This window comes from Neoarius graeffei, chromosome 9 (genome assembly GCF_027579695.1).
Source record: "Neoarius graeffei isolate fNeoGra1 chromosome 9, fNeoGra1.pri, whole genome shotgun sequence".
NCBI classification, from domain to species: domain Eukaryota; kingdom Metazoa; phylum Chordata; class Actinopteri; order Siluriformes; family Ariidae; genus Neoarius; species Neoarius graeffei.
The window spans coordinates 59493513-59506632 of NC_083577.1; the positions used below are offsets into that span (position 1 = coordinate 59493513).

At 45.6% G+C, this 13120-nt stretch overlaps 1 protein-coding gene across 6 annotated transcripts in view; it reads right to left on the bottom strand.

Moving 5' to 3' along the window:
- Nucleotides 1-7720: 7720 nt before the first annotated feature.
- mylka (myosin, light chain kinase a) overlaps nucleotides 7721-13120 on the bottom strand; it is a 150963-nt gene continuing 145563 nt past the window's right edge. For all 6 annotated transcript variants that reach the window (XM_060929983.1, XM_060929984.1, XM_060929982.1 and 3 more), the window contains exons 30-32: nucleotides 12537-12627; nucleotides 10781-10909; nucleotides 7721-8521 (exon numbers count right to left, since the gene is read on the bottom strand). In XM_060929983.1, the coding sequence (XP_060785966.1) occupies nucleotides 8283-8521; nucleotides 10781-10909; nucleotides 12537-12627 (459 nt within the window). In that variant the 3' untranslated portion in view covers nucleotides 7721-8282. The remainder of the gene's footprint in view (nucleotides 8522-10780; nucleotides 10910-12536; nucleotides 12628-13120) is intronic.

The window sequence follows — 13120 nt, forward strand, 5'->3', positions numbered from 1 at the left end:
CGTAGTGCCCAGACGGGGTGTTAAAGGCAGTCTTCCACTCGTCTCCCTGTCGGATACGGATGAGGTGGTATGCGTTCCGTAGGTCCAACTTGGTGAAGACGGTGGCGCCTTGGAGCAGGTCGAAAGCTGTGGACATCAGCGGAAGGGGATATCGGTTGCGCACAGTGATCTTATTCAGGCCCCTGTAATCAATACATGGTCGGAGCCCCCCATCCTTCTTGCCGACAAAGAAGAAGCCGGCTCCAGCAGGTGAAGTGGAGGGTCGAATAAACCCAGAGACCAGGGCATCTTTGAGGTATTCCTCCATGGCCTTGCGTTCTGGCTGAGAGAGTGAAAACAGTCTGCCACGAGGAGGGGTAGTCCCAGGGAGCAAGTCGATGGCACAGTCGTAGGCCCGGTGCGGAGGAAGAACGGCGGCCCTGCTCTTGCTGAATACCTCCTTGAGATCCCAGTACTCTGTGGGAACTTGAGATAACTCGGTGAGATCAGGGGGCTCGGCAGGAGACACAGGAGAGCTAGAGAGCAGACAAGAGGCATGGCATGCAGGGCCCCATTCCACAACCTGGCTTGTTACCCAGTCTATGCGAGGGTTGTGGCGAGTAAGCCAAGGAAGGCCTTGGAGAATCTGTCAACTAAGACCAAAATGACCGTGTTACCTTGTGACTCAGGGAGACCCGTGATAAAGTCGACTGCCACGTGGGACCAGGGACGCCGGGGAATGGTCAGAGGATGCAGGAGACCCTGGGGACGCTGTCGTGGGTTCTTGGTTCTGGTGCAAACCTCACAGGACAGGACAAATGACCTTACTTCCTTCTCCATGTTAGGCCACCAGAAGCGTCTTTTCAGGAAGTCCAGGGTCCTCCGAGCTCCCGGGTGGGCGGTGAGAGGGGAAGAGTGACCCCACTGGAGAACCTTGGCCCGGGCTTGATGTGGGACGTACAAGAGGCCTGGTGGCCCCGTCCCAGGACCGGGGTCCTGGCGTTGGGCTCGTCGGACAGCCTCCTCAATACCCCAGCGGACAGGGGCCACAATCCGGGACACAGGGATAATAGGCCCGACTTCATTCTCCCTGTTAGTGGCAGAGAACAGTCTGGACAGTGCGTCAGGTTTGGTGTTCTTGGAGCCGGGGCGGTACTTTTCCCAAGAGTTCGGGACATGATGCTCGGAAGTGACCAGGCTTGCCACAGTAGATGCAGCACTTGTCCCTCCTTCTGCGCTCCCTCTCAGATGCGGAGAGGCGAGTACGACCCACTTGCATGGGTTCTGGACAGTCACTGAAGGAGGTAGACGGTCTCCAGGTAGAGGTAGGGAGGCTGGGGGGGCTCAAGGCTTGGTGGCGTTCTCTCATCCTGTTGTCCAGACGAATAGCATGTGAGATGAGGGTTTCGAGGTCACTTGGGCATCCAATAGAGGCCAGACCGTCCTTGATGGGGTCAGACAGACCATGGTGGAAGGCTGACACCAGGGCAGTCTCGTTCCATCCACTTACTGCTGCGAGTGTTCGGAACGAGATGGCGTAATCTGCGACGCTTCCTCCTTGCCGGATGGACATGAGCTTTCGGGCTGCGTCGGTACTGATGTCTGCCTGATCGAAGACCCGAAGCATCTCTTCAGAAAACAGCTGGAAATCAAAGCACTCAGGTCCCTGTCTTTGCCAGATAGCAGTAGCCCAGGCTCGCGCCTTACCAGCTAATAAGGTGATCACAAAGGCAATCTTGCGGCGATCCGTAGTGTAGGTGGTAGGCTGAAGCTCAAAGGTGAGTTGACACTGGGTAAGGAACTCTCGGCACTCACTGTGCTTGCCGTCATACCTCTGTGGTGCAGGAAGGCTGGGTTCGCGAGGTGAAGAAGGCAGCATTGCAGGAGGCACTGGAGCAGGAGTGGGAGCTGGATCAGGAGCAGGAACTGGATCAGGAGCAGGAGATGCAGGCAGAGATGTCAGCTGTGCCAGGGTTTTCCCAATTTGCTGAAGCAGTTCCTCGTGGCGAGCGAGGGCCTCACGTTGGCTGGTGAGCGTACGTCCATGAGCGTCCATGGTCGCTCCGAAGCGTGTCAAAGCTGCCATAATTCCCTGAAGGTTGGCCGGGTAGACAGTTGAAGCAACCTCTGCTGAGTCGGTCATGCCGGAGTCTTTCTGTTAGGGTTTTGCTGGGATTCGAACCTGGTTCGTTGGTGTGATAATCCAGCAAACCCCCACTAGGCCACCAGGGGGATGACTCAAATGCAGAGGCGTGAGGCGGAAGTAGAAAAATAATCAAAAGGTTTATTTAAACTATATACACTATATACAGGGCAAAACAAAAGACAAAAAAAAAACCAAAGAGAATAATCCAAAAGAAAAGCAAAGTGCAAAAATTCAAAAGCTAAGAAGATCAAAAAACACAGTACAAAGGAAACTGGAGATAAACATAACAGCACAAAGACTCCGTGACAAGAGGACTGAACTCAGGGGTATAAATAGACAAACTAATTAAGGACACAGGTGAAGATAATTAGGCAATTAACACAAACACAAGACACAGGAACAGTGGCGGCCTCTAGAGGCCAAAATAAACACGACATGAAAAGGAAATAACAGCGGCCTCTAGAGGCCAAAACAGTCCTAGTCCTAACAGATAGGTATTCACCCCCCAAAGTCAATACTCTGTAGAGCCACCTTTTGCTACAATTACAGCTGCAAGTCTCTTGGGGTATGTCTCTATTAGCTTAGCACATCTAGCCACTGGGATTTTTGCCCATTCCTCAAGGCAAAACTGCTCCAGCTCCTTCAAGTTAGATGGGTTGTGTTTGTGTACAGCAATCTTTAAGTTATGCCACAGATTCTCAATTGGATTGAGGTCTGGGCTTTGAGTAGGCCATTCTAAGATATTTAAATGTTTACCTTTAAACCACTCCAGTGTAGCTTTAGCAGCATGTTTAGGGTCATTGTCCTGCTGGAATGTGAACCTTCGTCCCAGTCTCAAACCTGTGACCGACTCAAACAGGTTTTCCTCCAGAATTGCCCTGCATTTAGTGCCATCCATCTTTCCTTCAGTCCTGACCAGCTTTCCTGTCCCTGCAGATGAAAAACATCCCCACAGCATGATGCTGCCGCCACCATGCTTCACTGTAGGAATGGTGTTCTCAAGGTGTTGGGTTTGCACCACACATGGTGTTTCCCATGATGGCCAAAAAGATCAATCTTAGTCTCATTTGACCAGAGAATCTTCTTCCATGTGTTTGGGGAGTCTGCCACATGCTGTTGGGCAAACTTCGAACATGTTTTCTTAAGCAATGACTTTTTTTTTTTTCTGGCCACTCTTCCATAAAGGCCTGCTCTCTGGAGTGTATGGCTTAAAGTGGTCCTATGGACAGATACTCCCATCTCTGCTGTGGATCTTTGCAGCTCCTTCAGTGCTATCTTTGGTGTCTTTGTTGCATATCTGATTAATGCCCTTCTTGCCCGGTCTGTGAGTTTTGATGGGCGGCCTTGTCTTGTCAGGTTTGTAGTGGTACCATATTCTTTCCATTTTGCTATAATGGATTTAATGGTGCTCCCTGGGATATTCAAAGTTTGGAATTTTTTTTAATAGCCCAACCCTGATCCATACTTCTCCACAACTTTGTCCCTGACCTGTTTGGAGTGCTCTTTGGGTTTCATGTTACTTGCTGAGTAGGGTTGGAGAGTCAGGGTCCTTCCAGCACAGGTTGATTTATACAGACATCATGTGACAGATCATGTGACACTTTGATTGCACACAGGTGGATCTTAATCAACTAATTATTTGACTTATGAAGTGAATTGGTTGGACCAGCTCTTATTTAGGGGTTTCATACGAAAGGAGGTGAATACTTATGCACACTCCAGATTTCTGTTTTTTCATCTTAATTATTGTTTGTGTCACAATAAAACAACAATTTGCACCTTTAAAGTGGTCGGCATGTTGTGTAAATCAAATGGTGCTAACCCTCCAAAAATCCATTTTAATTCCATCTTGTAATGCGACAAAACACCAAGGGGGATTAATACTTTTGTAAGATCACTGTAAAGAAGGCAGGCACACAGTTGTGTGGGACCAAAAGGTCCTGCATTCATAAGTGTGTATCATGTTAACTCAAATCATTTTACTTCAAATAAACAGTTTTACTTTCCAAGGACACAGTGAGACTGAAATATTGTGTTTTCAGTTTACACAAAGGGGAAAGAAGTGTTGTAGTAAATAAGAACACAGATGGTGAAAAGCAAGTAGTCTAAAGAGACCCTCTGGATTTAAGTGCACTACAAGGAAATGTAAAATGCCATACAGATGCCAAAAATAAAGTCAGAACAATAAAATCTCTATGTCAGAGGGGGATCTCTGAGGGACTCCAATTCACAGACGTTGCTAAATTAGTCTGCAACGTAGCCAAAGGCAGCACTGTTCTTAAGCCTGGAGTGCACACTCACGAGAGTGTGCAGAAACAGAGCACACATTGTGGTGTTCGTCAGCGATGCCCTCCGCTTAAGCATGCTCATTCTTTAACAGAGTTAGGAGAAGGCTTCGAGTGAGCCAAATGATGTTTATCAGTTTACAGAATTAAATGTTTTAAAAACAGAGGTTCATTTTTGTTCATTAATAAAGTGTTTATTGTGTGGATTGCAGTTGAATCTATGATCATATAATGCATTGTTTGTATTGTACTGATGTTTTTCTCCTATGAGTAGACAAAGTCCTCGAGGAAGGGAAGGGTGAATTTGGTCACGGGACAGTCTTATTCTTGGGTACTAGTGGGTGGACCCAATAATAGGACACTATCAAGCAACATTGACATCTAGTGGAGGTAATGCTGCTGCTAGTAGATGCTCCTTTCAACCCACCTGTGTGTACTGTTTGCCTAATACGCTTCCTACAATCTGGTGCCACCCCAAAGAGGATGGGTTCCCATTAATTCTGGTTTTTGCTCCCTCCAATATGGATGAAACCTTTAACACATGGAGGCAAATGGGGATTTGTAATATAGGAGACGTACATACATACATACACACATCTTTCCACCAGCTTCAAGAAAGATATAACCTGCCAAAGAATCACTTCTTCAGATACTTGCAGATTAGAAACTACAGTTGTTTAACTGGGTTCTCGTTATCTACTTTTAGAACTTGTGTGAAAATCTGATGATGTTTTAGGTCATATTTATGCAGAAATATAGAAAATTCTAAAGGGTTCACAAACTTTCAAGCACCACTGTATGTAAAGAACACATCTCCCCAATTTTGAGAAGGCAAAGCCAGATAAATTGGATGGGTGCTTTAAACGGTTCGCTAAGGCTACGTTTACACTAGACCGTATCTGTCTCGTTTTCTTCGCGGATGCACTGTCCGTTTACATTAACCCCCCTGAAAAAGCGGGGAAACGGGAATCCGCCAGCGTCCACGTATTCAATCTAGATCGTATCAGCTCCGGTGCTGTGTAAACATTGAGATACGCGAATACGCTGTGCTGAGCTCTAGCTGGCGTCTCATTGGACAACGTCACTGTGACATCCACCTTCCTGATTCGCTGGCGTTGGTCATGTGACGCGACTGCTGAAAAACGGCGCAGACTTCCGCCTTGTATCACCTTTCATTAAAGAGTATAAAAGTATGAAAATACTGCAAATACTGATGCAAATACTGCCCATTGTGTAGTTATGATTGTCTTTAGGCTTGCCATCCTTCCACTTGCAAGTAATAAGTGATATGCGCTGGGATCTCACACACAGCGGCTCAGTCCCGAATCGTGGCTTGTTCACTTCACTTGCGCGCTCTGTGAGCTGCGCAGGGCCGGAGTGCGCACCCTCCAGAGGGCACTCGCTGTTCAGGGCGGAGTGATTTGGAGCGCAGGATGCCTGCGGAGCCGAGCGTATCCGCGTATTGGTGTTGCTGTGTGCACGGCTAACGGTTTTAGTGTAAACGCGAATCGTTTTAAGAACGTTAATCTGATGATCCGCTGATTCGACGTAATGTAAACGTAGCCTAAGTCAGACCATATCCATCCATCCATCCATCCATCCATCCATCCATCCATCCATCCATCCATTATCTGTAGCCGCTTATCCTGTGCTATCTGCAAGTTGGAGCCTATCCCAGCTGACTATGGGCGAGAGGCGGGGTACACCCTGGACAAGTCGCCAGGTCATCACAGGGCTGACAACAACCATTCACACTCACATTCACACCTACGGTCAATTTAGAGCCACCAATTAGCCTAACCTGCATGTCTTTGGACTGTGGGGGAAACTGGAGCACCCGGAGGAAACCCATACAGACACGGGGAGAACATGCAAACTCCGCACAGAAAGGCCCTCATCAGCCACTGGGCTCAAACCCAGAACCTTCTTGCTGTGAGGTGACATTGCTAAGTCAGACCATATAATATCTCAAATATATGATACATTGCAGGACGTGTGCCAGCCAACTACGCACTGTACAAAAGCAGAATGGGAAAATGAATTCGGTATCCTGCTATCCAAAGATATTTGGGATGAGAGTATGGAGTACACCCATATATGTTCCCTTAATGCCAGTCATTGTTTAATGCGATTTAAAATTATACATAGATTACATTATTCTAAGGTGAAATTACATAAACTATTTCCAGAGATATCACCCCTATCTGAGAAGTGTGACTCCACAAAAGGTACCTAACTTCATAGCTATGCTCAGTGTCCCAAATTACAAGAATACTAGATTGAAATATTTGTTTTTCTCTCCAAGATTTCAAACTTCCGGATTGAACCGGAACCCATTCTAACTATTCTGGAAGTATCTGAGGAGTTAAAGAAACTCAAGGTGGCACAATGGCGTCTCCAAACATACTTGTTACTACTGGAAAATTGTTATTACTGAAAAAAACTTCTCTTACTATTTTGGAAAAAGAAAGATGCCCTCACTGAAGCATTGGCTGACAGAATTAACAGACACTCTTCAATTAGAGAGAATTAGATTTATGTTGAAAGACAGGCTTTGGGAGTTTGAAAAAGTCTGACAATCCTTGGTCTCTCATCTTGAAGGAGAAACCAATTGAGATGCAATGAAGAATGCACTCCTGGGGGGAGAAATGGGGGATAGGGGGTTCTTGGGGTTCTTACTTGTGTGTTTGGTTAATCCATCCATCCATTATCTGTAACTGCTTATCCTGTGCAGGGTTGCAGGCAAGCTGGAGCCTATCCCAGCTGACTACGGGTGAAAGGCAGGGTACACCCTGGACAAGTCGCCAGGTCATCACAGGGCTGACACATAGACACAGACAACCATTCACACTCACATTCACACCTACGGTCCATTTAGAGTCACCAGTTAACCTAACCTGCATGTCTTTGGGCTGTGGGGGAAACCGGAGCACCCGGAGGAAACCCACACGGACACGGGGAGAACATGCAAACTCCACACAGAAAGGACCCCATTGGCCACTGGGCTCAAACCCAGGACCTTTTTGCTGTGAGGCAATTCATTCATCTGATGAATGAGATGTTTCTCAATAAATATATTTAAAACCCTTTAATTCTGGTTACTCTCAAGGTTTCTTCATGTCATCTCAGGGAGTTTTTTCTTGCCACGATCACCTCTAGCTTCCTCATTATGGAGCTAAATCTACATATATCTATATAAAGCTGCTTTGTGACAATGTCTATCGTCACTATACAAATAAAACTGCATTAATGTGGTCTGCTGCCATTTAGCAGTGTACACTACAGTGCAACATTATCACAGAAACACCCATTTGTGATTAAAAAAAAACATTTATTCAGTAACAGTGAGTTACTACAGTTGTAGTGTTCTCATTACAGTTTAATCTACAGTTGGTCAAAGAAGTATCATAAAAATAAAGAAATATAATATACTTACATATCTGATGTAAAACTTTTAAGACGTGTTTTCAGTTATTGTTAACAGTTGAGTGCGGTTTTAAAACATGGTGATGAGTGGAAACAATGCATTAAAACTAACTTGTCCATGATTAAATACTTCGACATACACACACTGTAAGGGAGAAATAGCACGCAAACACACTTGTGAATTTGGGATTGTTTGGTTAACAAGCAAAATAAAACTGAACACAATTAAATACGGTGTACATCACATAAGAATTTCTGGAATGTCATTTTATAAATACTTTAACGCCTGCCACTGCATCTGGTATTTAAAAAGAAAAAAGTAAAAAGTGCAATCACAGGGAAATGCAAGCCGGGGCCTTCAATGTTCCTACATCAGTCCATGTGGGTAAAACAAAACCAGTGAGTGTAAGAAAGCAAAGTGGAAACCAAAGATCATCTTTTACCACTTATTCCTCCTCCTCTTCCTCCTCATCTCCTCCCATGACTTCTACAATGAGCTCAGCTGTACAGATGGCTTCTCCAAGGCTATTAACTGCTTTGCAGGTATATTTGGCATCATCATCCCCACTAACATCAGATATAACCAGGCTGCAGTTGCCTTCCTCATCATAATCAATCTGGAAATGGCGTGTTTCCTTAATAGGCTGGTCGTCCTTATACCACACCACCTCAGGATCAGGATAACCTGAAACAAAGAAATGCATTCAAACACAATTTTACAGATTTAAAAAATTATATTTACTCTGTCCACATTCACTGGATATGAGCAATTGTGTGCTCTGACTGGCTACTCCTGGTGGGCGGCACGGTGGTGTAAATGGTTAGCACTGTCGCTTCACAGCAAGAAGGTCCGGGTTCAAGCCCAGCGGCTGGTGAGGGCCTTTCTGTGTGGAGTTTGCATGTTCTCCCCGTGTCTGCGTGGGTTTCCTCCGGGTGCTCTGGTTTCCCCCACAGTTCAATGACATGTGGTTAGCTTTAACAAGGGGGCAGCCGTGGCCTGAGGTTGGGCTGAAGTGCCCTTGAGCAAGGCACCTAACCCTCAACTGCTCGCCGGGTGCTCTGGGTATGTGTGTGTGCTCACTGCTCACTTGTGTGCTCACTGTTTCAGATGGGATAAATTTCACTGTGCTTAAGGTGGGGTTTACATTAGACCGTATCAGCGGATCATCAGATTAACGTTTTTAAAACGATTAGTGTGCACACAGCAACGCCAATACACGATTCGCGTGCACACAGCAACGCCAATACACGGATACGCTCGGCTCCGCAGGCATCCTGCGCTCCAAATCACTCCGCCCTGAACAGCGAGTGCCATCTGGAGGGTGCGCACTCCGGCCCTGCGCAGCTCACAAAGCGCGCGAGTGAAGTGCACGAGCAGTGATTCGGGACTGAGCCGCTGTGTGTGTGATCCCAGTGCATATCGGGCATGCGCGTCACTTACCACTTGCAAGTGGAAGGATGGCAAGCCTAAAGACAATCATAACTACACAATGGGCAGTATTTGCATCAGTATTTGCAGTATTTTCATACTTTTATACTCTTTAATGAAAGGTGATACAAGGCGGAAGTCCGCGCCGTTTTTCAGCAGTCGCGTCACATGACCAACGCCAGCGAATCAGGAAGGTGGATGTCACAGTGACGTTGTCCAATGAGACGCCAGCTAGAGCTCAGCACAGCGTATCCGCATATCTTCAATGTTTACACAGCACCGGACCAGACACGAACTGGATTGAATACGTGGACCCTGGCGGATTCCCGTTTCCCGGCGTTTTAATGTAAACGGACAGTGCATCCGCGAAGAAAACGAGACAGATACGGTCTAATGTAAACTTGGCCTAAGTCTGCTTGAGTGTACATGTGATAAATAAAGACTTCTTCTTACTACTAGGCTATCATATACTGTGAGTAGAGAAAAACAAAATGTTGGTGCGTGTTGCTGAAAAAAACCCCTGCTATCCAATAACAAAACCCCCAAAAATACAAAGCAACAAAATATGGAATAAAAATATTTGATGGTAAGAACATATCTTTTTTATTTTTCAAGAATTATTATTATTATTATTAGAGCATTTTTCACAAATTGCTACTGTCAGTTCGCTGCTTTGTTTATATTCTAAGCAGAAATTATTTTGTCGGACGTTTTGTACAAAGTTTTTAATTTATCAAACTTGTAAAAAAAAAAAAAAAATGCTCCGTTTCTCAAAATCCAGTGAATGTGGATAGAATAAAACAGTTATTCCACTCAATCTCATTGTACATGGCTTAGAGCCAACTCGGCGCTATGTGCCTCGCTGGCCATCATGGAAAAACTGTTTTTTTATATATATATATCATCTCATTATCTGTAGCCGCTTTATCCTGTTCTACAGGGTCGCAGGCAAGCTGGAGCCTATCCCAGCTGACTACGGGCAAAAGGCGGGGTACACCCTGGACAAATCGCCAGATCATCACAGGGCTGACACATAGACACAGACAACCATTCACACTCACATTCACACCTACGGTCAATTTAGAGTCGCCAGTTAACCTAACCTGCATGTCTTTGGACTGTGGGGGAAACCGGAGCACCCGGAGGAAACCCACACGGACACGGGGAGAACATGCAAACTCCACACAGAAAGGCCCTCGCCGGCCACGGGGCTCGAACCCGGACCTTCTTGCTGTGAGGCGACAGCGCTAACCACTACACCACCGTGCCACCCATATAAATAAAAAACCACTACATAGCCATTATTTTATTTGTTTGTTTGCTTATATCAGTTTTTTCAGGGACTGGCAGTATGATGAACAAAACTAGACTGTGGTCTGCGCACCCAGTGTTAAAAGTACAGAACCATAATGATCTGAATCAAATCTGAAGCTCATCAAAAAAGTGCAATTTTTGTGACGAAACAGTAATCAATAAATATCAGTGTTTGTTAAAAGGATCAAGTCTTGAACATACCCTCGATCTTGCAGTCGAAGCGTGCAGCACTGCCCTCCACCACCTCCACGTCCTTAATCAGTGAACTAAACGAGGGCTTCACTGGACTCCTCTGCTCACTTTCCTCTGGGAACTTCTTCTGGTTCTCTTCTGCAGAAAACCCAAACCATTCAACAGGATGAGAAATACTGTCCAGACTGTTCTTAAGTCTTCAATAAACACAGTTTGAAAATTTGTTCTAGTCTGAAAACTAATATCAGGGGAGAGTGCAAAGGACAGAGGACTTGAAAAATAAGTTTGTGCATTATAACATTGAAATATAAAATTATCCAGACGATACTTTGTATAAATAATTGGTTCATTTTTTGACAGCCATTTCCGCCCCCCCCCCCTTTTCCCTCCCAATTTAGTCCCTTGACAATCCCCACCTACTAGTGAAGCTACCAGTTAGGCTGAGGACTAACAACATGTCTCCTCCAAGACACATGAAGTCAGCCACTACAACACGTTGTTCAGCACGGCTGAACACACTCAGAGGAAACTGCTCAATGCCCTCTTCCACATACACAAACTAACAGGTGCCCACAATGGGTTAGCATTGCTCTGATTGACAGGAGAGAAAACATGCCATCCCCCCAACCAACTCCACTCAGACAGCACAACCAACTCCACTCTCCTAGGTGGTGTTTACATTAGACCGTATCCGTATCGTTTTCGTCGCGGATGCACTGTCCGTTCACATTAAAACGCCGGGAAACGACTCCACAGGCGGAACAACTTGAATCCGCCAGGGCCCACGTATTCAACCCAGTTCGTATCTGATCCGGTGCTGTGTAAACATTGAGATACGAGGAAACGCAGGCTGAGCTCTAGCTGACGTCGTCACTGGACAACGTCACTGTGACATCCACCTTCCTGATTCGCTGGCGTTGTTCATGCCAAGTTGGTCATGTGACGCGACTGCTGAAAAACGGCGCAAACTTCACTTCCTGCTATTGTTTCCGCCTTGTATCACCTTTTTGTTTTTCATTAAAGAGTATAAAAGTATGAATATAATGCTTTGCCATTCTTAATGTTGTTCATGGTAAGATGCAAATACTGCCCATTGTGTAGTTATGATTGTCTTTAGGCTTGCCATCCTTCCACTTGCAAGTGGTGAGTGACTTGCGCATGCCCGATATGCACTGGGATCACACACACAGCGGCTCAGTCCCGAATCACTGCTCGTGTGCTTCACTCGCGCGCTCTGTGAACTGCGCAGGGCCGGAGTGCGCACCCTCCAGAGGGCACTCGCTGTTCAGGGCGGAGTGATTTGGAGCGCAGCCGCTGAGGAGGAAGCGCTGAGCCGCAATGACACATTTCAACTTACGTGCCGTCTAATTAGTCATGTGATTAGCGTATCCGTGTATTGGCGTTGCTGTGTGCACGCGAATCGTGTATTGGCGTTGCTGTGTGCATGCAAGTCATTTTAAAAACGTTAATCTGATGATCCGCTGATACGGTCTAATGTAAACACCACCCTAGACTCCTGGTCACAGATGGCTGTGTCATTGTCAGGATTCAAACTTGTGATCTCTTGATGACTGAAAGAATGCTCTCCTGTTGCACCACTCAGGGGCCTTTTGGATATCCAAGAATGAGGAGGCATTAGCGTGCACTGAGTCAGTCTCTACGTGGGCATTAGGCGGGGTTGGCTTTGTACCAACTGGCAATAATTAATCAAAAACACTAACAATCAATAAAAAAAAAATAAAAAAAACCACTGTTGCCATGGTACCTTCAGCTGGGAAGCCTTTCTTTGCATGGACACCAGCCATCATGGCCATGGAGGAAAGTCGGCCTATAGCACGCACTGCATGTCCCGTTTTCTGTGGAGATGGTTAATGTGTATGTTATATTAATATGAATGTTAATATCACAAATTAGTCAACAATAATTTAACAACTGATTCATAATTATACAACACACACACACACACACACACACACACACACACACACACACACACACACACACACAGGACTGTGCAAAGGTCTAGGGAACCCTTTTTTTATACAAACTTTGTTATATATTTCTATTTTATGACTTCTACATTATCGAGTCAGTACAAAAACATTTTAGAGTTCCAGACGTTTGTTTTCCAGCACAAAATTAAATGTTACAGAAAATGTTCGTATCTGAGCAGCATATTACACAAGAGACCGCTTTTCAATTTAAAAAAGAAAACATAATGACAGCTACTGGGTTTTTGTGCAAAATTAAGACGCAAGTGTGACAGTCCAAGTGTCCAGAAGAACTGGCACTGGTTCTGTAAGATGCTCAGTAAAACCTTGTTTACATACAGTGACATGAATGCCATCT